The sequence below is a fragment of the Emys orbicularis genome, chromosome 2 (genome assembly GCF_028017835.1).
Source record: "Emys orbicularis isolate rEmyOrb1 chromosome 2, rEmyOrb1.hap1, whole genome shotgun sequence".
Lineage (NCBI taxonomy): Eukaryota > Metazoa > Chordata > Testudines > Emydidae > Emys > Emys orbicularis.
The window spans coordinates 215,108,136-215,133,330 of record NC_088684.1 but is presented as its reverse complement, the minus strand read 5'-3'; the positions used below and the strand labels follow the sequence as shown (position 1 = coordinate 215,133,330).

General features: G+C 45.9%; 1 protein-coding gene across 5 annotated transcripts in view; it reads left to right on the top strand.

The window, feature by feature from the left end:
* The first annotated feature begins 9,312 nt into the window (after positions 1-9,312).
* The window catches only part of FYCO1 (FYVE and coiled-coil domain autophagy adaptor 1), a 90,368-nt gene continuing 74,485 nt past the window's right edge, over positions 9,313-25,195 (top strand). For 4 of the 5 annotated variants that reach the window (XM_065398674.1, XM_065398676.1, XM_065398675.1 and 1 more), the window contains exons 1-6: positions 9,313-9,416; positions 13,819-13,944; positions 17,312-17,418; positions 19,557-19,700; positions 20,347-20,440; positions 21,820-24,408. In XM_065398674.1, coding sequence (XP_065254746.1) covers positions 17,399-17,418; positions 19,557-19,700; positions 20,347-20,440; positions 21,820-24,408 — 2,847 coding nt within the window. In that variant the 5' untranslated portion in view covers positions 9,313-9,416; positions 13,819-13,944; positions 17,312-17,398. The remainder of the gene's footprint in view (positions 9,417-13,818; positions 13,945-17,311; positions 17,419-19,556; positions 19,701-20,346; positions 20,441-21,819; positions 24,409-25,195) is intronic. The other variant, XM_065398679.1, reaches the window with a different exon arrangement.

Genomic DNA, 25,195 nt, shown 5'->3' with positions numbered 1-25,195 from the left:
TTCATGATTCTTAGGAAAAGAAGGCGTGAGAACAGCAGAATAAAGACAATGGAGTTCAAAAAAGCAGACTTTAACAAACGGAGGGAACTAATAGGTAGGGTCCTATGGGAAGAAAATCTAAGGGAAAAAGAAGTTCAAATGAGCTTGTAATTTCTCAAGGAGACAATATTCAAGGCACAGCTGGAAACTGTCCTGATGCGAAGGAAAGATAGGAAGAATGGTAAGAGGCCAATATAGCTCCATCAGGAGGTCTTTAATGACCTGAAAATCAAAACGGAATCCTACAAAAAATGGAAACATGAACCAGTTGCTAAGGAGGAGTACAAAAGAGCAGCACTCGTGTAGGAACAAAACCAGAAAAGCTAAGGCGCAAAATGATTTACACCTAACAAGGGACAGAAAAGGCAATAAGATGAGGTTCTATAAATACATTAGGAGCAAGAGAAAGACAAAAGCAAGTGTAGATCCTCTACTTAGTGTGGAAGGAGAGCCACTAACTGATGACATCAAGAAAGCTGAAGTGTTTAAGGCCTATTTTCCTTCAGCCTTCACTAGAAAGGTTAATGGTGATACTAAATACAATTAATATTAACAAGGGGGAAGGAATGCAAGCCAAAATAGGGGAAGAACAGATTCAAGAATGTTTAAATAAGTTAAATGTATTCAAGTTGGCAGGGCCTGATGACATTCATCCTAGGGTACTTAAGGAACTAGCTGAAGCAATATTGGAACTGTTAACCATTATCTTCAAGAAATCCTGGAGGACTAGTAAGTTCCCAGAAGACTGGAGAATGGCAACCACAGTATCTATCATTAAACAGGGAAACAGAGGACCCGGGGAATTATAGACCAGTCAGTGGAAATTCAATACCTGGAAAAATACTGGAACAAATTATTAAACAATCAATTTGTAAGCACTTGGAGGATAATAGGGTTATAAGGAATAGCCAACATTCCAAATCAACCTAATTTTCTTCTTTGACAGGGTTACTGGCCTAGTGGATAGGGAGGAAGCAGTAGATGTCATATATCTTGATTTTCGTAAGGCTTTTGACACAGTCCCACATGTCATTCTCATAAACAAACTAGGGAAATATGGGGTATGTCTACACTACGAGAGTAGTTCGATTTTACTTAAATCGAATATGTGGAATCGATATTACAAAGTCGAACGTGTGTGTCCACACTAAGGACAGTAATTCGACTTTGTGAGTCCACACTAACGGGGCAAGCGTCGACATTGGAAGCGGTGCACTGTGGGCAGCTATCCCACAGTTCCCGCAGTCCCCGCTGCCCATTGGAATTCTGGGTCGAGCCGCCAATGCCTTCTGGGTAAAAAAATGTGTCGAGGGTGCTTTTGGATAACTGTCGTCATCCAACCATCACTCCCGCCCTCCCTCCCTGAAAGCGCCGGCGGGAAATCAGTTCGCGCACTTTTCTGGTCAGTGACAGCGCGGACGCCACAGCACTGCGAGCATGGAGCCCGCTGCGACCATTGCTGCAGTTATGGCCGTTGTCAACACCTCGCACCTTATCATCCACCTTTCCCAGAGGCAGATGCTGAGAAATCGGGCGAGGAGGCTACGGCAGCGCGGTGAGGACCTGAAGTCTGAGAGTGGCACAGACCTGTCACAAAGCACAGGACCCCGCGCCGAGGACATCATGGTGGCAATGGGTCATGTTGATGTTGTGGAACGGCGATTCTGGGCCCGGGAAACAAGCACGGACTGGTGGGACCGCATAGTGCTGCAGGTCTGGGATGAATCACAGTGGCTGCGAAACTTTCGCATGCGGAAGGGGACTTTCCTGGAACTTTGTGAGTTGCTGTCCCCTGCCCTGAAGCGCAATGACACCCGGATGCGAGCAGCCCTGAGTGTCCAGAAGCGAGTGGCCATAGCCCTCTGGAAGCTTGCAACGCCGGACAGCTACCGGTCAGTCGCGAACCACTTTGGCGTGGGCAAATCTACCGTGGGGGTTGTTGTGATGCAAGTAGCCAACGCAATCGTTGAGCTACTGCTCTCAAAGGTAGTGACCCTGGGAAACGCGCAGGTCATCATAGATGGCTTCGCCGCGATGGGATTCCCAAACTGCGGTGGGGCTATAGATGGAACTCACATCCCTATCCTGGGACCGGACCACCAGGCCAGCCAGTACATTAACCGAAAGGGCTACTTTTCAATGGTGCTGCAAGCACTGGTGGACCATAGGGGACGTTTTACAAACATCAACGTCGGATGGCCGGGCAAGGTTCATGACGCTCGTGTTTTCAGGAACTCTGGTCTGTTTAGACGGCTGCAGGAAGGTATTTACTTCCCGGACCACAAAATAACTCTTGGGGATGTGGAGATGCCTATAGTCATCCTCGGGGACCCAGCCTACCCGCTAATGCCCTGGCTCATGAAGCCCTATACTGGCGCCCTGGACACTGAAAAAGAACTCTTCAACTACCGGCTGAGCAAGTGCAGAATGGTGGTGGAGTGTGCTTTTGGATGTCTCAAGGGGAGATGGAGAAGCTTACTGACTCGCTGTGATCTCAGCGAAACCAATATCCCCATTGTTATTGCAGCTTGCTGTGTGCTCCACAATCTGTGTGAGAGCAAGGGGGAGACCTTTATGGCGGGGTGGGAGGTTGAGGCAAATAGCCTGGCATCTGATTACGCCCAGCCAGACAGCCGGGCGATTAGAAGAGCCCAGCGGGACGCGCTGTGCATCCGGGAGGCTTTGAAAGCTAGGTTCCTGAGTGAGCAGGGTAACCTGTGACTATTAAGTTTGTTTACAGAGAAGCTGAACCTGCCCCCGTTTCTTTACCCAGTAAATGTTCACTATCCTCTCCAGTTACATACCCCGTTCACCCCGTTCACCCCCTTCCAATACATGTTTAAAAATAAAATCACTTGAATTTTGTTAATGAACACCGTTTTCTTTATTACTGTTTTCTCAGTAAAGTGTTGAACCTGGGACGCAGACTGTGGTGGGGAACGGGTGTAGTGTAGTGATGCAAAGGACGCTTCTAAACTCCAGGAATGACAGGCTCCGCGCTGGTGGACTGGTTGTTTCAACGGAGCCTGCCACCCCTCCTGTTCGGGACTCTGTGTGTGGGGGCTATGTGACTTTGTGGCAGGGGGAGGATGGTTACAGATCCCCTGCTGCGTGGCTCTGTGATCCAGGATAAGGACCGCTGCATAAGATCTCTAACCGCCCTCCCCCGCCACAAAGTCACATAGCCCCCCCACACACACACAGAACATGAAAACCACCTCCCAGACTGACCAGGGTAACTAGTGACTGCAATGTGTGTGTGCCCTGCTGCTGAACCTGCCCCCGCTTCTGTACCCTGGTAAAGGTGACTGTCCTGTCCAATTACCAACCCCCTTCCCCCCCTTCAGACAGACTCTCCTCTAAAAGAACATGATGGAAACAGTAATTAACAGAAACGTATTTTTTATTAGCAACTACACATGAAACTGGGGGATGAAACTTGGACGGGGGCTTGGGTGAGGCGGGAAGGAAAGGACTTATCAAATTTTGGGGAATGAGAGCCTTCTGGTACTTGAGCAGTCTGCAGGGGTGGAGTGAGAGTTTTCACGGACTCTGCCGCCCCTCCTTCTTGGGACTTTGGGTGAGGGGGGTATGGGACTTGGTGGCGGGGGAGGGCGGTTACAGATAGACTGCAGCGGGGCTTTGTCCTCCTGCCTCCAGTCCTGCAGAACATCCACAAGGCGCCGGAGCGTGTCCGTTTGCTCCCTCATTAGTCCAAGCAGCGTTTGAGTCGCCTGCTGGTCTTCCTGCCGCCACCTCTCCTCCAGTTCCATGTGTGATCGGTGCATTTGGGACAAGTTCTCCCTCCACTGGGTCTGCTGGGCTGTCTGGGCTCGGGAGCAGCCCATAAGTTCCGAGAACATGTCCTCCCGTGTCCTCTTCTTCCTACGCCTAATCTGCGCTAGCCTCTGGGAGTGTGATGCCAGGCTAGGTCGGGAGACAGTCGCAGCTGTGGGATGGGGAAAAGGGAGTGAATTCCTCAGAAAGATAAATTTAGTTGTGAACAAAGAACATAGTCTTTCTCTGTGAACAAGACCATGCACAGCACCTATCACATGCGCACTCAGGACAAGGTTGAATTTTCGGCCTTCGCATTCAGTGCCTGGGGTCTTGCAGTGCAGATCAGAGAAGCGGGGCAGGACACCGGAATTTGTGTAGCAGGCCGACATGGTAAGCCGTAGACTTGTGGCTGCTTAAAACTTTAATAATAGCACTGGCCTCCTTTCACGTTCAAAGCAATGCCAGTCCCTGCTGCCAGCAATCCGGCAAGCATGAACTCTGCCCCTGTCCCACCCGCTCGCGGCTATCCCAGGGAAAGATCCCTGTATGCTGCTCCTCTCCCGCCTCCACCGCGTGGCTCTAAACCGCCGGTTACAGTTCTGTAAAGGAACAGGCAAGCAGTCCCAATACTAACATTCCCCTACCTAATTCAAAGCAGGTCACCATGAGCGACATCACTCTGATGAGGATTTCAGAGACGGAGAAAGAACGGATGCTTCGGGAAAGCCTGCAAAGACCAGGGCCGTATGCCACCATGCTCTGCAAGGCAATGATACCCGAGTACTTGATTGTCTCCTGGCGCGGAAACGTTTCCTACCACGGAGGACCCAATAAGGCCGCTCTCCCCAGGAACCTGATGCAAAGGCTTTCCAATTACCTCCAGGAGAGCTTCGTGGAGATGTCCCAGGAGGATTTCTGCTCTATCCCCGGACATATAGACCGGATTTTACTGTAGCTGCACTGGCAGGGACTAAACAGTAGAGCGCCTAGGGCAAAACAATCATGCTAAACTGGACATTGTTAGATTTTTTTTCAGTAGTTGCACTGCCAAGGACTGAAACCTTAAGCGCCTAGGGCAAAGTAATCATGCAAAACCCATTGTTAATATTGTTAATATTCCTGTTCTGTTAAAAATAAATGTTTACATGTTTAAAACACTTACCAACTGATCCTTCCCCTGATTCTGTGTCCGGGTTAACGCCTGGGGACGGTTGGTAGGGGATCTCTGTAAGGGTGATGAAGAGATCCTGGCTGTCGGGGAAATCAGCGTTGTAAGCGCTGTCGACTGCCTCGTCCTCCTCATCTCCTTCCTCATCTTCCCCGACCGCTAACATGTCCGAGGAACCGGCCTTGACAATATCCCATCCTCAGAGTCCACGGTCAGTGGTGGGGTAGTGGTGGCGGCCGCACCTAGGATGGAATGCAGTGCCTCGTAGAAACTGGATGTCTGGGGCTGGGATCTGGAGCGTCCGTTTGCCTCTTTGGTCTTCTGGTAGCCTTGTCTCAGCTCCTTGATTTTCACGCGGCACTGCGTTGCATCCCGGCTGTATCCTCTCTCTGCCATGGCTTTTGAGATCTTCTCGTAGATCTTTGCATTCCGTCTTTTCGATCGCAGCTCGGAAAGCATGGACTCATCGCCCCACACAGCGATCAGATCCAAGACTTCCCGATCAGTCCATGCTGGGGCCCTCTTTCTATTCAGAGATTGCATGGCCATCTCTGCTGGAGAGCTCTGCATCGTTGCCAGTGCTGCTGAGCTCGCCACGATGTCCAAACAGGAAATGAGATTCAAACTGCCCAGACAGGAAAAGGAATTCAAATTTTCCTGGGCCTTTTCCTGTGTGGCTGGTCAGAGCATCCGAGCTCGGACTGCTGTCCAGAGCGTCAACAGAGTGGTGCACTGTGGGATAGCTCCCGGAGCTATTACCGTCGATTTCCATCCACACCTAGCCTAATTCGACATGGCCATGTCGAATTTAGCGCTACTCCCCTCGTTGGGGAGGAGTACAGAAGTCGAATTTAAGAGACCTCTATGTCGAACTAAATAGCTTCGTGGTGTGGACGGGTGCAGAGTTAATTCGATGTAACGGTGCTAAATTCGACATAAACTCCTAGTGTAGACCAGGCCATGGTCTAAAGGAAATTACTGTATGGTGGGTGCACAACTGGTTGAAAGACCATACTCAAAGAGTAGTTATCAATGGTTCACTGTCAAACTGGGAGGATGTATCTAGTGGGGTCCTGCAGGGGTCAGTCCTGGGTCCAGTAGTAGTCAATCTTTTCATTAATGACTTGGTTAATGGAGTGGAGGGTATGCTTATAAAATCTGCAGATGAGCACCAAATCTTGAGGGATTGCAAGCACTTTGGAGGATATGGTTAGTATTCAAAACTAACTTGATAAATTTTGGTCTGAATTCAACATGATGAAATTCAATGAAGATAAGTACAAAGTACTTCACTTAAGAAGGAAAAATCAAATGTACAACTACAAAATGAGGAATACCTGGTTGGATGATAGTTCTGCTGAAAAGGATCTGGAGGTTATACGGGATCACAAACTGAATAAGAGTCAGCAATGTGATACAGCTGCAAAAATGCCTAATATCATTCTGGAGTGTATTAACAGGCGTGCTGTATGTAAGACACAGGAAATAATTGTCCTGTTCTACTTGTCACTGATGAGACCTCAGCTGGAGTACTGGAGTGTCCAACTCTGGACACCACATTTTAGAAAAGATGTGGACAAATTGGAGAGAGTCTAGAGGAGAGCAACAAAAATGATAGAAGGTTTAGAAAACCTGCCATATGAGGAAAGGTTAAAAAACTGGGCATGTTTAGTCTTGAGAAAAGAAGCTTGGGGGAGCCTAATACCAGTCTTCAAATATGTTAAAGGCTGTTATAATAAGGATGGTGATCAATTAATTGTTCTCTGTGTTCACTGAAGGTAGTGTGACAGATTTCTGTTACCAATCTGCCTGAGGCTTCAGGTGATCAGGCTGAGGCCGTGGGATCATTAGGGGGAGGAGATGAAGGAGCACACCTAGTGACTAAGTTTTAAAGCTTTATTAATAAAATAACAGCGGTGAGTGCTGGGTGCTTCCCACATTACTTAGAGGAAGAAAGAAAGCATTCGCACCTGCGCCCTAACCCACTTTCATACTTCCACACGCACAACCCAAGGCTGACCAAGCCTGGGTGTAACGTAAGAAGAAGAGGGGGAAGGGTAGACGAGAGTTTTGTCCTGTGCACAGGCCGTCCAGGGTCCACTGTTGATCTCCGATTTGCTTTAGCTTTTAGGAGGGTTTTATGTCCTAGGGGGTTTTGGGGGCGTTTTGTTTAGGGACCTCTGTCCCCCGTGCTTTTTATACCAGTTCAAACCAGCCTTTTGTGCCTTTCTTAGCTTTTCCAAAACACACCGGCTTTAGGGACGTGAAACTGTTGTTTTCCCCCTCGCTGGTCTTCACTGTCGCACTAGTTTTCGCAGCCCCTGCAGTTCTGTTTAGCTGAATTCTTTTTTTTTACGGCTGTTTGGGGTTGGAATCCAGGCCCCTGTCTTTCTTGGCAGGCAGCCGAGAGTAGGTTGTGTGCCGTGGCCTTGGGCTGGAGTTAGCGTCTTATCTTCAGACCTATGTGGAGCATCGAGTTAACCCATTTCCTTCTCCCTTCCTCCCTCTATGGCCTCTTGTAACCCGTAAAGAAACCTTTTCTTCCACACTTTCACCTTCAACCCTTCCCACAATACACTTCAGGACATATACAAGCGCTAGCAACATACAATGCTAAACTGCTTACCCAGGGGTCCCCATGGGGGGGGGGCAGTTATATTGTGACAGTGGGACAAGAAGCAATGGGCTTAATCTGTAGCAAGAGAGATTTAGGTTAGATATTAGGAAAAACTTTCTAACTATAAAGGGAGTTAAGCTCTGGAATAGGGTTCCAAGGGAGGTTGTGGAATCCCCATCACTGGAGGTTTTTAAGAACAGATTGGACAAACACCTGTCGGGGATGGTCTAGATTTACTTGGTCCTGCCTCAGTGCAGAGGGTTGGACTTGATGACTTCTCAGGGTCCCTTCCAGCCCTACGTTTCTATGATTCTATGATTAAGACCTTTCCACTTGAGAAAAGTGTGAGGGATTTTTAAGGACCATAAATGGTCCAGACTTTTGGTTCATGCCTCATATAAAAGAAAAGGCAAAGCCATGAGCTGGGACTCTGACTCTCTCTGACACAGTATGGAGTTCCAGTAAGAAGGGATTTTGTTCCCTCCTTAGATTTCACGCAGTAATGAATAAAGCTGGGCAAAAAACTTTTCAGTGAATAGTAAATTTACCAAAAAATGATTTTTTTCCAGGCACTGAAACTATTCACAAACTATGAATTTGGCAAATAGTTTCAGCAGAAAAAAAATTGAACATTTTTTTCCCAAAAAGAAAATCCATTTTGAAAAGAAACATTTTAACTTTTCGTTTTGAAACATTACATTTTGAAATTTAGCTATCTTTATTTTTTAAAAATCTAAAAAACAATAACAAGGGATAAAACTCCCAAAACAAAAAACTGAATAAATTAAATTTTGGATCAGAAAACACCCCAAAAATGAAATGAAACAAAAAAACCCAAAATGTTGTTTAATTCTAGTTTTTCATTTCAGGGAATTTTTATCTAAAACTTTTTTTTTCTTTATTTTACTTTTGGTGAAGAAAATCTCAAAAATATCAGTTTTGGTCCAAAACAAATGGAATTTTTTTTATTATTGGTTTGGTTTGGCCCCCAAACTGACAAATCGAGTATTTGGTCAGCCCTCCTTCATTACTAGAGCTGGAGACCGAAAGCCCAATTAGGCACTGAGAGGGAATGCAGAAACCTGTAAAATCAGCCATCTATGGTGCTACTCGGAAGCATAGCCCTTTGAGACAGCAGAGTCCACTTGGAGACAGCAGAGTTCCATACTTAATTATTACAGGATTAGTCTATTTATTTTCATTTGTGTATTGTAGCCAGCGCACTCTGAAACTTCCAGGAGGTAAATATGCTGAAGGAAGGAGATCCCTGCTCAGGGAGGTGAGAAGCCCAGGTGGCTGCCCCCTGCTCCTGGCAGAGAGCAGGGAGGTGAGAAATGCAGGTAGCGATCCCTTGCTCCTGGCGGGAAGGCGAGAAGCCCAGGGGAGCAGGTGGGCTCCCAGCGGGGAGCTGTGCAGAGCTGAGAGCTCTCAGCCCCCCACAATGCCCCTCTTCAGTTGGTGAGGACACACACCACCAATCGAAGGAGGGTAGTGTGGACATCAGCCACGGCAGGCTGTAAATGACCGAACATAGGTTGACTTCAGTTTGTAGTGTAGACATCCCCTAAAACACTCTGGCTGAAAAAGTGAATACACACACACAGCGTAAAGAGAGACAGCCCATTTATTTATTTCAAAATGTTTGTGCATTCAACCCCAGACATCATCTATCTTTATTCACTTATTCTGGTGTCTTGTTTTAAAGATGCTGTGACAGAGTTAAGCAAAGAATTTCAAGAAGGAGGGGAACCAATCACCGATGACAGCATCAGCTTGCAAAAGTTTTCCTACAAGCTTGAGTACCTTTTACAGGTAAGTGACACAATCACATGTAGGACCCTACCAAATTCATGGTCCATTTTGGTTAATTTCACCATCATAGGATTTAAAAAATCATACATTTAATTATTTCAGATATTTAAATCTGAAATCTCCCAGTGTTGTAACTGTAGGGGTCCTGACCCAAAATGGGTTGTGGGGGGTCACTAGATTATTGTAGGGGGGGTTGTGGTATTGCCACCCTTACTTCTGCGCTGCTGCTGGTGGTGGCGCTGCCTTCAGAGCTGGTTGGCTGCAGAGCGTCAGCTGCTGGCCGGAAGCCCAGCTCTGAAGGCAGCGCCGCTGCCAGTAGCAGTGGAGCAGAAGTAAGGGTGGCATGGTATGGTATTGCCACCCTTACTTCTGCACTGCTGCTGGCGAGGTGCTGCCTTCAGAGCCGGGTGCCCAGCTAGCAGCCACTGCTCTCTGGCCACCCAGCTCTAAAGGCAGCGCAGAAGTAATGGTGGCAATACTGCAAGCCCCCTATAATAACATTGCAGACCCCCCCCCCCCCCCTTGTGGTCCCCTTTTGGGTCGGGACCTCCAGTTTGAGAAATGTTGGTGTCCCCTGTGAAATCTGTATAGTACAGGGTAAAAGTACACAAAAGACCAGATTTCCCGGTCTGTAACGTGTTTTTCATGGCCATGAATTTAATAGAGCCCTAATCATATGGGAGAACTGGACTTTCCTTTATCTATATTGTTCTTTTACATTTAAGGTTCAGTATTGTATCTAGCTATTAATAAAAAAAATCAGAATGTATTAGAACTAAGTACAGTACAGACCTCTTTCCTTTTAGTTGTTGGGCTCCCGTGTGTCAATACTTATTGCACCTATTACAATAGAAAGTAAATATGCATATATGAAAAAGCAGTGTATCATAACTAGTAGGTTGCTTTTGAGAACACAAGGAATTTTGCATTGTATGGGGAGCTTTTATAACTTGACTTTGAAATATGCCATTTTACATTATCACAGAAACTCTTTGGTAATAAGAATGATGACTTGTTTTAAGGGGGAAAAAAGTATTTCATAAATATAATTACCTGTATAATATATATTTTGCCAGCAAAAACATGACTTTGCTATGAAAAATAGTTTTATAACATCGAAAATATAATACAAAGAGTAAGCTTTTTTAATTGAAATGTCTGGGTTTTTTTTATCCTTGATCAAAAACCAAGTAAAAAGGGAAAGTTACTTTGCTGTGAATACCTTCAGTCTAGTTAGAGAGACAAGATGGGTGAGGTAATATCTCTTATTGGACCAATTTCTGTTGGTGAGAGAGACATGCTGAAGAGCTCTGTGTGGCTTGAAAGCTTGTCTCTCTCACCAACAGAAGTTGGTCCAATAAAAGGTACTACCTCACCCACCTTGTCTCTCTAATATCCTGGTATCGACACAGCTACAACTATACTCCAGTCTGCTTAGTCATTTTGTGAGTCATTGGCTCACAGTTCTCCACTCCATGAGATCTGGATTCATTTCATGATTCTGGAAATGGCTCACTCTGTCTTCGGGAAAGTCACTGAATCAGTCCGTTCCTCAGTTGGTCTGTAAAATGGGGATACCCACTTTTTGTAAAGCATTTTGTGATCTATGTTGAGTTCATTGTAAGCTGTATGGATTTATGTACCTATTTTTCAGTACCTTATCTTCAATGTATTGACCTACATTTGTGCAATGTATTAGTATTGGAAATGCTGTAAATCCCAGTGATCAATTTACGAGTTCTGAATAGATTTGAATGGCTATTCTTTAATTAAGCTAATTATTTAAATTAGGGCTGTCAATCGCAGTTAACTCGAGCGATTAACTCAAAACAAATTAACTTGATTAAAAAAATTAATTGCAGTTTTAATTGCACTGTTAATCAATAATAGAATACCAATAGAAATGTATTATACATATTTTTGGATGTTTTTCTACATTTTCAAATATATTGATTTCAATTATGGCACAGAATACAAAGTGTACAGTGCTAACTTTATATTATTATTTTTATTGCAAATATTTGCACTGTAAAAAAGAAACAAAATAAATAGTATTTTTCAATTCACTTCATACAAGTACTGTATGCAATCTCTTTATCATGAAAGTGCAACTTACAAATGTAGATTTTTTTGTTACATAAATGCACTCAAAAACAAAACAATGAAAACCTTTAGAGCCTACAAGTCCACTCAGTCCTACTTCTTGTTCAGCCAATTGCTAAGACAAACAAGTTTGTTTACATTTACAGGAGAGAATGCTGCCCACTTCTTATTTACAATGTCACCTGAAAGTGAGAACAGGCATTCGCATGGCATTTTTATAGCTGGCATTGCAAGGTATTTACGTGTCAGATATGCTAAACCAGGGGTCGGCAACCTACGGCACGCGTGCCAAACACGGCACGCGAGCCGATTTTGAATGGCACGCGGCTGCCTGCCGCGGTTCCGACCCCCAGCCGCACTCAGCCCCCCCGCCCACCGCTCTTCCCTGCTGGGGCAGGAGGCAGAAGCTCCATTCTGCAGCAGCCAAGCTCCCCCCCTCCTTCCCCCAGCCGTGGTGCAGCCTGCTTTCCTGCCCCTCCTCCTCTCCTTCCCTGCGCCGGCCCTTGCAAAGGGATGGGGGAGGAATGGCAAGTGCTCGCTGCTCTGCAAAAGCCCCGCGGCCCCGCTCTCCCGGCCGGAGCTCCAGCCGGCGCGCAGCAGCCCCTTGCTAAAGCCGGCCCTGGGTAAAGGAGGCAGAGAAGAGGTAGGGACGGGCCTTGGGGCAGGGGGTGGAACAGGACATATCCCTTCCAGCCCCCTGCCATGAGCCGCTCAGGGCAGAGGGCAGGGGGCTGGGAGCACCCCCACGAGCCGAGCACCCGAGCCGTCTGCCCTGAACCTCCCCCACACCCAGCCTTCTGCCCTGCACCTCCACACACACCCCAGCCCTCTGCCCTCCCCCCCCAACACCCAGCCCTCTGCCCTGACCCACCCCACCCCCAGTCTTCTGCCCTGCACCCCCCCACTCCCCCAGCCCTCTGCCCTGACCTCTGAAGCCCCCCACATCCCCAGCCTTCTGCCCTGCACCCCCCACACCCCTCCAGTCCTCTGCTCTGACCTCTGAAGCCCCCCACACCCCCAGCCTTCTGCCCTGCACCCCCCCACACCCCCAGCCCTCTGCCCTGACCTCTGAAGCCCCCCACACCCCCCAGCCTTCTGCCCTGCACCCCCCCACACCCCTCCAGCCCTCTGCCCTGACCTCTGAAGCCCCCCACACCGCCAGCCTTCTGCCCTGCACCTCCACACACCCCCAGCCCTCTGCCCTGACCTCTGAAGCCCTCCACACCCACCCTTCTGGGGGTGTGGGGGGCTTCAGAGGTCAGGCCCCACTCTATTTTTTTTATAAATGGAGATATCCTATCTCCTAGAACTGGAAGGGACCTTGAAAGGTCATCGAGTCCAGCCCCCTGCCTTCACTAGCAGGACCAAGTACTGATTTTGCCCCAGATCCCTAAGTGGCCCCCTCAAGGATTGAACTCACAACCCTGGGTTTAGCAGGCCAATGCTCAGCCCACTGCTGGTCTAGGTGAACAGAACGCCAGGCTGGCAGCGAGCTGAGCAGGCTGGTGGCGTAAGATCAGCATTTTAATTTAATTTTAAATGAAGCTTTTTAAATATTTTGAAAACCTTGTTTACTTTACATACAACAATAGTTTAGTTATATAATATATAGACTTATAGAGAGAGACCTAAAAAACATTAAAATTTATTGCCGGCATGCGAAACCTTAAATTAAAGTAAATAAATGAAGACTCGGCACACCGCTTCTGAAAGGTTGCCTACCCCTTTGCTAAACATTCATATGCCCCTTCATGCTTTGACCACCATTCCAAAGAACTGTAGACTTTGTATTCTGTGTTGTAATTGAAATCAGTATATTTGAAAATGTAGAGACTATCCAAAAATATTTAAATAAATGGTATTCTATTATTGTTTAACAGTGCAATTATAACTGCAATTAATCACAGTTATTTTTGTATCTCGTGATTAATTTTTTTAGTGATTTGACAGCCCTAATTTAAATTTGTCTTTCGAACTGTAGAGCAGCATTTAAATCCATCAAATTGTATTGATATAGAATGATGTCTATTCCTTTCATTTATGTGCACACGCATCTCCTATTAATTAAAATTAAGGTGACCAGATGTCCCAATTTTATAGGGACAGTCCTAATATTCGGGGCTTTTTCTTATATGGGTACCTATTACCCCCCACACTCTGTCCTGATTTTTCATATTTGCTGTCTGGTCACCCTAATTAAAATTAATAGCTGTGAATGTGAATATCAATGGGAGAGAAACATAGAATAACTCTGTGTTTCAGTGTCTTAAATTTTTCTACATGTTTATTCCTTTTGAAGTTTGACCAGAAAGAAAAGACCACACTGCTGGGGAACAGAAAAGACTACTGGGATTACTTCTGCGACTGTCTGGCTAAAGTCAAAGGAGCTAATGATGGGATCCGCTTTGTTAAGTCTATTTCAGAGGTAAGTAAAGCAGACTGATTAATCATCACAATAGGCAGTTCATGTTTCTGCATGTCCATTGGGAGAGCTACAGAACTCAAAAGAAAAGTAGGAGAAGGAATGGGACTTTTTTCTGTCTTTGCAGAATGTAAAACCAAAAGATAAGTGATGCCTATTGTTCATCAAATTTCTTAGGGCTAGATTGCACAATCCTTATGCATGTTGGTGTGCTCTTCCTTGCAGGTGTAGTCCCATTGACCTCAGTCAAGTCCTGAATTATTTTAAATTACATTGGGCAGGAATGGTGTCCCTAGCCTTTGTTTGCCAGAAGCTGGGAATGAGTGACAGGGGATGGATCACTTGATGATTACCTGTTCTGTTCATTCCCTCTGGGGCACCTGGCACTGGCCACTGTCAGAAGACAGGATACTGGGCTAGATGGACCTTTGGTCTGACCCAGTAGGGCCGTTCTTATGTTCTTATGTGTTTTCAGTTACACTAGAAAAAGAAAACATTTGATGAATGGTGGGCAAGGTCTCTGTTTAGGGTTAATGCCTACGATTTAACAATGGGGATACAACAGAAATAAATCAAGGGGGCAGTTCCTGCCCTCATGTGCACAGGTTCCCTGAGGGCAGGATTTGATCGAATGCAAGAGGAAAAAGTAGTAAAGTTTTGCCATTCTTGTCACTTTCCTGTTGATCAATATGGTTGAATGGGAGTCACTGAGTAGAGAATTTGGTTTTATGTCTATACTCACTTAATGCTTGCACAGTGCGTTGGAGATATAAAATGCCATGTGACTCTTGAGGATTAAGATTATTGTTATTGCTTGAGGTGAGCTGACATGAAAGGACTCAAAGTGAAATGGTTCTTATTGGGCTAAGCAAAGTACATGTTAGTAAGTAACACAGTAATAAAACCTAAATCCAATATCAACAGAGTAACAAACCTTAATCTCTACATCTATTAGTCAGTGAGGTAAACACTGCAAGAAGTATTTAATGTTGATCCTTTCTGAGTCATTAGAGTAAATTTAAATCACCCGAATAAGGACTTTCCCCGTGGGTAAGTGGAGCACTGTTGTTGGCTCTGCTGATTGTTGTCCTGATGCCTGGTTTTGATGACTCCTAGGTTATTTTATTCCCAGGCTGCACTTGTTGATAAAGAAGTTTTCATCTATTCTGTCAGAACTTCCTGACAGCAGCCTTGACTGCTGTCGTCATGCAACTTTTCAGGATGATCAGAGAACCAGCCATGAGGCTAGCATGGCTGCCCCTAGCACAGCCAGCCCCTATGTTCCCCGTCCCACTTCTTTCTCCTCATCCCCTTCCTACAGTCTTCCATTTGGTTTCAGGGGAACCTCCTCTCCCCACCCAGCTTTCTGTCTTGGCTTTGGAGTATGAAACATTTCCCCAACCCTTCTTTCTCCAATCTCCTCTTTCAGCTCCAAATCCATCTTCTTCCCATGGTTCTTTAAATGAAAATTCCAGTGCATTTATATTGTACAGCTAGATGAACACCAGATTCTGATGCATCTTGTTTGGCTGCACATGTTTGGAGGGGCAGAGACACACCAGAAACCTTCCACCTCCACTTGTACAGCCAGGCAAGAGCTTCCTCCAATGAGCTCGTTTGATGAATTGCTTTTTCCATCCCTATGGTACTTGTACTTGAATTTTGGTTTGACAGCAGAGACATAACTAGTTATAAATTCTGTCTCCTCTCTATCCACTGGATACCAAAATCTTCCTTGTTTGCCTTAAGATTTCTGTCCTTTTTTAAAAACTATGTAAGATGTTGTGATGTTCTCCTCTGGTGTTATCTGGACCAGTGATCTGCTTGGTCACTCCAATCCTTGACTCTGGGAACCAGCTTTACCCTGTTCTGCTGTGAGAACCCCCACTCCTGGGCTGTTCACGCACAGCCTCTGGCATATAAACTGCTCCCAGCTACTTGCAACCGAAAGACACTAGCCAATATCTCTGGTCCCAGACACAACCCTAGGAACCTCCGTCTTGCAGTGTCCAGTTATGCCCGCTGGACACTGCAAGCTTATAGGAGTTCGTCAATTTAACAAAGAAATTGATATGTACCAGGCTTGTTATCCCAAGGGGAGTCTCTGTCACACTTCAAACCAAACGCACTGTTTCAGGTAGAATAAACAGATTTATTAACTATAAAGATAGATTTAAGTGATTATAAGTCAAAGCATAACAAGTCAGATTTGGTCAAATGAAATAAAAGCAAAACACATTCTAACTGATCTTAACACTTTCAATGCCCTTACAAACTTAGATGCTTCTCACCACAAGCTGGCTGGTTGCTCTTCAGCCAGGCTCTCCCCTTTGATCAGCACTTCACTCGCTTGGTGTGGTGTCTGTAGATGTAGGTGGAAGAGAGAGGAAGAGCATGGCAAATGTCTCTCCCTTTTATCATGTCCTTTCTTCCCTCTTGGCTTTGCCCCCCGCCCCCGCCCCTTCAGAGTCAGGTGAGCATTACCTCATTGCAGTCCCAAACTGACCAAAGGAAGGGGGGTGACTCCCTCGAGAGTCTAACAGATTATTTTGTTGCTGCCTAGGCCAGCGTCCTTTGTTCCTGTGAGGCTGGGCTGGGTTTGTCCCATACCTGCCGTGATGAGGTGTGAACTGTCCCTCTGTTCTTGGAGAGTTTTTGCCTGGACTTATTTTAACCATGAGAATACATTTTCAGCCTCATAACTATATACATGAAATTATAACCTATAACCTTACTATAACATTACTGTAACAATTACTATAACATCACTATAACAACCATGCTCAGTGCATCATGAGCCTTCCGAAGACACCCAACATGACAAACTTTGCACTGGATACCACACAATCATTTTATAAAGATGAACATGGGGGTGTAGGGTGCTCCCCCAAGATACAGAGCATCACAGATGTCCTTAAATTTCAGCATTCAAAAATATGTTTTATGTTCTTTAATTTCATAATAAACGCAGCTTCATGTAGTTGTTATGGTTTGACTGTGTCAGAAATTTCCTGTTTCGCTTTCTATGGAGCCACAGAAATTTGCAGGTTGAATGATTTTTTAAAATCATTTTGTTTACTTGCGGTTTATGATTAAAAAAAAAATCAGTCAGCTGTTTCAGGTAACACGTTTGTCGGATTGTGTTCTTGAAATGAAACCGCAGAAGTCAGAGGAGTGAACTCCGCTATTAAGATATTTGGGGAGGGTGTCCCTCAGGGTCACCCCTAATATCATTTCCTGGAGCCCAATTGCTATACATGTTCTTGGCATATGTGCATAGAAACATTAATAGCTGGCTTGTCAATGTGCCATTTATATATGTTTATAATTGGTGCTTAAAGGTTATCTTCCTGTGGCTTGTTTTTCGCAGCTCAGAACATCTCTTGGTAAAGGAAGAGCATTTATACGTTACTCCTTAGTACACCAAAGGCTGGCAGACACCTTGCAACAATGTTTTATGAATACCAAAGTAACAAGGTAAATGCAAAAGTACTGTTGTGATGCATGGGAGATATCTGGAGATGAACAAACAGTGAAACATGGGACTGATTCAGTGCCGTGTGAAATAAATGGAAAACCTTCCATGTGGTTGGCTCAGAGGACTGATAATAGGGTATAAAGCAGAGGTGGGCAAACTACAGCGGCCCGCGGGACCATCCTGCCCGGCACTTGAGCTCCCTGCTGGGGAGGCTAGCCCTGGCCCCTCCCCCATAGTCACGCTGCCGTGCGGGCAGCGCTCTGGGCGGCAGGGTTGCGCGCTCCTGCCGAGCAGCGTGGCAGGGTGTCTGTCTCTGGCCAGGCAGCGCGGCTGCCAGACATGCTGCTCTGAGCGGCATGGTAAGGGAGCCGGGGCCGGGGGGTTGGATAAGGGGCAGGGGGATTCCAGGGGGTAGTCAGTGGACAGGGAGCGGGGGGCGGTTGGATGGGGTGGAGGTTCTGGGGAGTGGTCAGGGGACGGGGGAGGGGTTGGATAAGCGTGGGAGTCCTGGGGGGCCTGTCAGGGGGCGGGAGTGTGGATAGGGGTCAGAGCAGTCAGGGGACTGGGAGCAGGGGGGTTAGATAGGGGGTGGGGTCCCTGGGGCGGTTAGGGGTGGGGAGTCCCGGGAAGGGACAGTCAGGGGACAAGAAGTGGGGGGTTGGATGGGTTGTGGGTTCTGAGTGGGGCAGTCAGGGGGCGGGAAGTGGGAAGGGTTGGATAGGGGGCAGAGGCCAGGCTGTTTGGGGAGGCACAGCCTTCCCTACCCAGCCCTCCATACAGCTTTGCAACCCCAATGTGGCCCTCGGGCCAAAAAAGTTTGCCCACCCCTGATATAAAGCCTGTGTAATCTAGGTCACTGTTTCACACCTATCTTAGGTCAGTAAATATTGACAGTTGTTCAGTGGCCTATATGAAATGAGTTACTGGTCCAAGTCCAGTTCCTCTTAGACCAGGGTCAATATTGCAAACTGCTATTACAACTGGCCCTAGTCTGCACCTTTGTTAGTATTCTCAGTAGAGGGGTTAAGGAGCAAATGGGCATTGAAACTAAACTATCCTTTCATCTTTTAGAGGAGCGAGGGTTGAGGCAAAATAGCGGGGTTGTGTGGGGAAGCTTGCTTTGCTGCTGTCCCTTCTTATAATTTCGGAAGGTCGAGTAATGTAGCCTTCAGGGCTGTCAATATGGCACCTTTATAAAAGATAGAAAGTCATTGAAATTTAAAACATAACCACTTGCACTAGGACTTGTTTTTCTGTCCAAGTTTTCTGCTTTTCCATACTTGTTGGTCAGAGCAAAGTAATGATAAACATCAGAGTTTAGCATCTATAACTTGGGGGACCCTACAAAAGGGGTTTTTGAACCTCGAGTTCATTATAAAGCAGAGTACTTTGTGCCTGGAACATTAAAAAACTATATGGTGTTTTGTGCATGGTACTTACACACCTTAAATTTTCCAGTCTTTACAAGTGCTGGACATCTGGGTTCAGATATGGCTAAATTCATAGGTAGACATGAATTTGGAGGTAGTGCACAGAGCCCCAAATGATAACTCTGTACATCACTAAGTATCACACGGTGTGGTACAATGTAACCTGTTGTTGTCTTTCTGGTCAAGAAAAACCAAAGACTGGAATAGCAAGAGTTTAGCAAGTCAGGATGGATATTCGTAGAGCTTTCACAGAAAAGCTTTCAGTTTTTATCTTCCTTTTCAATGTATCTAATTCTGACTGCTGCTACCAGTCACTTGTTGTCATGAGCATTCAATTTACTCACATTCAAAACATAAATGTGAGCTTACAGAGTACCATGTGAGTATCCATTATACGGCAAATCCTTCACCCTCTCCAGTTGCCTGCCCGAGCCCAGAGTAAAAATGTTTTGTGCAGGGTTTCTCCATAGGAGGAATCCATAAGCTTCATTAGCTCCTACTGCCACCAGGAGCTGCCCTCACTCCCCACAAAGAGGTTGTTGGGGGAGGGGGGGAGGGAGTGCAGTGGATCTGATTGATGTCTATTGCATTTGCAGTGGATCCTCATAATTTTTATGGGAAGTAACAAATAATGTTTCATTTTCTTGAGAATGTTGCAGGCGCTCCTCTTTTATTTATTACTCCGTGCCATTTGATTCTTCTTTTAGTGACTGGTACTATGCAAGAAGTCCATTTCTGAAGTCTAAAATGAGTTCTGACATTGTGGGTCAACTCTATGAGTTAACTGAGGTTCAGTTTGACTTGGCATCAAGAGGGCATGACTTAGATGCTGCTTGGCCAACATTTGCCAGGTAATGTAGTAAAACTTTACTGTTTTCGATACAGTTAGAGCCATAACACACATTCTGTGACTTGCAAAAACTTCTGCAACTTTTCTATTTAACGTAAAAAGGAGGCATAAGCCTTCACCTTGTAACATCTCTGCAGCCAACCTGGACTTCATGGTCATTACTGGGCTGAATGCCAGCAGCCGATCTGATGCTTATTCAAGTCTGAAAGTCCTTCCACTGACTTCAGCGGGCATCAGCTCAGACCCCCCGGGGTCTGTTTACATCTTCACAGTGACGATGAGACATTAACTTGGGTCCCTCTTTTCCAAAAGCTGTGTCCTCTACCAGCTGAACTAACCATGAATCTCTTTCATTTGAGCAGTAAGAGAACTCATGACACACACCTGTTTCAGCAGGCCTGCTTCTGCTTGAAAGAGGGTAATCCTGCATGTAGGGGTTGATCCAGCTCCACTGAGGTCTGTAGGAGTCTTCCCATTGATTTCAATGAATGTTGGATCAGGCCCCATGCACGCTAGCCAGTAGGACATTGCCATATCCATTGGTTATAACTAAAAGAATCCATAAAGTCAGAGCAGACAATTATGTGTGCGCGCGCGTTTAGCCATTATTAAAAGATTTCTTTTTTGTTTTTTCTTGCGGTCTACAGGAGGACATTGTCCTCACATGGCTCTTCGGCATATTTGTGGAAGCCTCCAAGTCGCAGTTCAAGCATAAGTAGTTTAGTGAGCAACTATTTGCAGGTAATTGAATGACAAAGAAGTGCATGCAATGTAGGCCACATTTCCTTAACATCAAAGATCTTTAGGCCTGGGAGCTGTATAACACCTTGTGACTTTAGTGGGAAACTACAAAAAACCTACAATAAATATAAAGGAGAATTGTCCCATAGCTGTGTGAGGGGATGGATAGACCGTACAGTGATGAAGAAGGTGCCAGAGAAGCCCTGTGTACCACCCATCTGTCCCTCTCAGTCAGGGGTGGTAGGAAGGAAGCCTTTAAAAATGAGGAAACTGCAGGCAGCTGGCAGGAGAGATCACCCTGAGCAGGAAATTGCTGAAGCGACTCCTGACACCGCAAGGGAGCTTCCATCCAGGAGATCTCCACCCCCGACCCTGTGGGGAGTGCACCGAACTCCCAGTATAGGCCTGACAGAGTGACCCTGATTCAATAGCCCAGGCAGCAGGTCTCCACGAAAACTGCTACACAGATAGCACTGAAGCAAGAAGGTACTGTTTGCCTTTTTCCCTTTCAGTTGGATCAAGGAAGAAGTTATTCTTGGGGTGCTGAGACATTTAATTTTCCTTTTATGTCCTCCATCAGAAGAGATTTAAGAAGGCCAGCAAAGGGTGGGGTCCCCTCTTTGCAAGGACTAGGAAACTGGGGCCTGTGTTTAAGCCACTGGGTGTGGCCAGGGTCTCCCATCACCTGGGAGAAAAACCTGAGAGGACTCTTTTTACAAGTTGATTAAACCTAACATTTAAGTCGTCTTTAAAAAAAAAACCAAAAAACAAACAAACCCCCAAAGCTTACAAAATCTCATGAATAGAAAGGTTTTCATTAGTATCAATGAAAATAGCCTGCTTTCCTTTCGCAGTTTTGTGATTCCAACCACAACAGCACTGTGCTAGCATCTGAGAACCAGAAAGTGAAATTATCCAAGACCCCCAACACAGCGAAGCACTTTAACTATATATTAAAGTCAATGGGATGTAAGCGTGTGCTTAAATGCATTGCTGAATCAGGGCCACAATACAAACTGGTGTAACATCACTGGCTAAGATGCATAATATACAAAGAGTAAATAAATAATGAATAGAACTTTATTTTGTTCTGAGACGTCAGACGCTGGAGTGCTGAGCCCTACAGAAATGCTTATAAATGAATAAAAGTAATTAATAATCAAGGGGACTAACAGTAGCATGGATTAGGATTTTTTTAATATTGATTTTTATCTTGACAGCATCCCTTAAATATTCATTTTATTGTTACCACCACCACCAGGTATTAATCAACAAAAACAGTTAAGGTATCACTGAGTCCTGGAATATTCATAATCTTTCATGTATAAAAATACAGTTTCCAATTTAACTTTTCTGTTCTTCCCTTCCCGCCCTCTTAGACACAAGAGTTTCCAGGTAGCCCTGATGCAAATATCTCACTAAATGCTGAACACGTGGAGGGCTTTGAAGAGATGCGTGTGGAACTTGACCAGGGAGAGCTGAGGCAGAGGGAGCTGCAGGACCGGATTAATCAGCTAGAGAAGGAGAACCAGCAGCTGCAGGCAGCCGTCAGCCTTCAGAAAGAACAAGTGCAAGTGGAAAAGGAAAAGAGCAGCAACTTCAGAGAGGAGAACTCCAGACTGACAAAAACGATAGCGGAGTTACAGAAACAGTGTGAGGTTTCCCAGTCCACTCAGAGCACTGTTCATGACCTACAAAAATGTGTGCAGGCATTAGAAGTGAATGCAGCCGAGCAGCAAAAGGAATACCACACAAGGCTTGAGCAAATGGAGTCGAGTAAGAAGGACTATGCCTCAGAACTGCAGCTCTTGAATCAGGAGCTGGAAACAACCAGGGCTTCGGTCAGCATGAAGGATCTCTGCATCAGTGAGCTCCAGACCAAGCTAAGTTCAACAGAGCAGAAGAATCTAGAGCTCATTGCAAAAGTCGATGCCATCTTGGATGAAAAAGGAGTATTGCTGGAGAAACTTCACCAGGCAGAAAAGGAAAAGGCTGACATCCAGAAACTAAATAACGAACTTCTGTCTCAGGTAAAGACAGCGAGAGAGGAACTGCAGCTGAAAGAGGGGGCACAGAAAGAACTGGAATCCAGATTTAGTTGCCTCACCACGGACTCCAAAAAAGAGAGTGAAAAACTGCTCATGAGCCTGGAAATGATGGCAAAGGAAATGGATACAGTTCAGGAGGCGCTGACTGTGAAAGGAAAGGAGGTGGCTGAACTCCAGATCCAGCTGAAGGGCTCACTGGCTCGTGTGGGGTCGCTGGAAAAAAATCTTGAAGAGACCAGAAGAGCAAAAGAGAACCTTCAGGAAGAGTGCAGCTGCAGGGAAGCTGTGCTGAAGCAGGAAGCCAGAACCTTGGCAGAGCAACTTGAGCTGCGGAAGGATCATTTATCAAAGCTGAGTCAGAACGTGCACAGCCTAGAGGAGCAAAACCAAAAACTCCTCTCAAGCAATGATCACCTCCTCCAGAAGGTAAAGGACATGGAGGAGCTCGCAGGACAGCAAAGCTTGGCACTGAACGAAATTGGTGAAGAAAGCAAGAAACTGAAATCTGAGAATGCAAATCTGCACCAAACCAAGGAGAAGATGAAAGAGAAGCAGAAAAACCTGGAGGCATCTAAAGCCTCTTTGGAAGCTGAGTTGGCCAGGCTGAGGGCATCGGAGAAACAGCTCCAGAGTCAGATTGACGATGCCATGGTGTCGGTGGATGAAAAAGAGAAAAAGCTCCGGGAGCAGAACAAACAGTTGCATGAAGACTTGCAGAATGTCACAAGGCAAAATCAGATCCTGGAAGAGAGGCTACAGTCTCTGCATTCTGAATACCAAGAACTGAGGCAAAGAGAAGATACCATCAAGGAGTCTTTAGCTGAATTGCAAACAGAGCACAAGAGTGCCAAACAGCATGGTTTACGGATGGAAAAGATTCTGTTTTCCTTGAAGGAGTGTGAAGAGTCTCTTAGGTCACAGGTTACAGAGAAAGATGTGACACTGCAAGGCATAGAGAGCCAATGCAAGCAGCTACAGGCAGAAATTGAGATGTACCGAAAAAAAGCGGAGTCTCTTGAAGTGGAAAAGCTAAGTATGGAAAAAACATGCCTTCATCAAATAAAATTGATTGAATCCCTTACTGGAGAGAAGGATTCAGTGGAGAAGGCCCAGCTGGAGCAGGCAGCATGTCAGGAGAAAGAGGCACAAGAGTTGGCTTCCAGGCTAGCCGTGTCTGAAAAGCAGCTGCACATCAACCAGAGTGAAGTGTCCAGGTTGCAGGCAGAAGTGATTGACCTTCGAGCCAAGCTTCAGCAGACAGCTGATGAGAGAGAGAGGATGCAAGGCAAGCTGGATGTCACGGAGGCAGTTTTGGGGGAACAAAAGACACTGGTCCAGCAGCTGAAAGAGCAGAGTGAGTCACTCAACAGCAACCACGTGCAAGAGCTGGTACAGTGTAAAGAAAGAGAGGAAACTCTGAAAAAAGAGCGGGAAAGGGAAGCCCATCAAAAGGCTGAGCTGGAGAAGAATGTGCTGAGTCTCAGGGAAGAGCTGTCCAAGGTTAAGCAGTATTTGGAGACTGTTCAAATGGAAAATGTAGAAACCAATGACCTGCTCCACAGAACCAACACTGACATGGCTGAACTTGGTATTCAGATCTGTACCTTGACCTCTGAGAAGGGGGATGCAGAAGAGAAGCTGGCCCGGGTCACTAAGAAGCTCGGGGAATTGGGTGAGCAAGCAGCAAAGGAGCAGGAGAGGCTGCAACTTGACATCTCCACGCTCAGGCAGGAGAACCAAGGCCTGACAGAGAAACTAAAGGAGACTCAAGTATGCGTTGCCGCTGTTTCCAGCCTGCAAACACAGCTGGAGGTGGCAGCGAAACAGGCCCAACGCTGCCAAGAGACCAGCGAAGAAGAGCTGTCTGCAATAAAATTTCAAATGAGCACAGAGATTATAAATTATCAAACAAAATTCAAGGTAAATGAATATCATATTCTACATGCTATTCTACATTCTACATGCTTGACAGTGTTCACTGACGTGGTAAGGAGGAGAAATTCCCTCCTCTGCAGGAATTATGGGGTGAAATGGCCTGCATTGTGGAGGTCGGATAATCGCAACAGTCCCTTCTGGCTTTAATCTAAGCACATATGAATTTAGGGGGGATTAGTCCCTAACGCCCACTGAGCCTTGCTCTGCAATGTGCTAAGCAACTTTGATTCCCCTTGATGTCTAACACTGAACCAGTTATATCCTCTTTACTACACTGGGTCAGCAGAACAAGGCTATGGATGTGTGAACCTCCTTTCTTTGCAGAATATTGAAAAGGTGTTTTTCAGACCCAATGGTTGCTCGACTTTCATGAATATTACTCATCAAATAACTATGAATATTTCAGCTTACGATTTGCCATTATTTAAAAGTACCTGTAATACAATGGGCCCAATACTGCAAGGTGCTGCATACCTCCTGCACAGGGCTGAGTGCCCTCAGTTCCCATCGATTCCCTGATAACAGTAACACCCATACTGGCACTCTCCCAAAATCCAGTTACAACCCAACATCCGCCCACTCATGAAACCAAAATAAGATGCTCACAGTAGATTGTGCAGCTCTGATCAGATGAACCCTTTCTTCTCTATCCTTGTGTGCAATGATCAGCAGTGAAATAGTTAATATTTGTAACATTTACTTTGTCGTTAGGCTTTAGCATCAACATCTGTTGATATGAATAAGAGCAACTCACCCCTCTGTTAGAGGCACT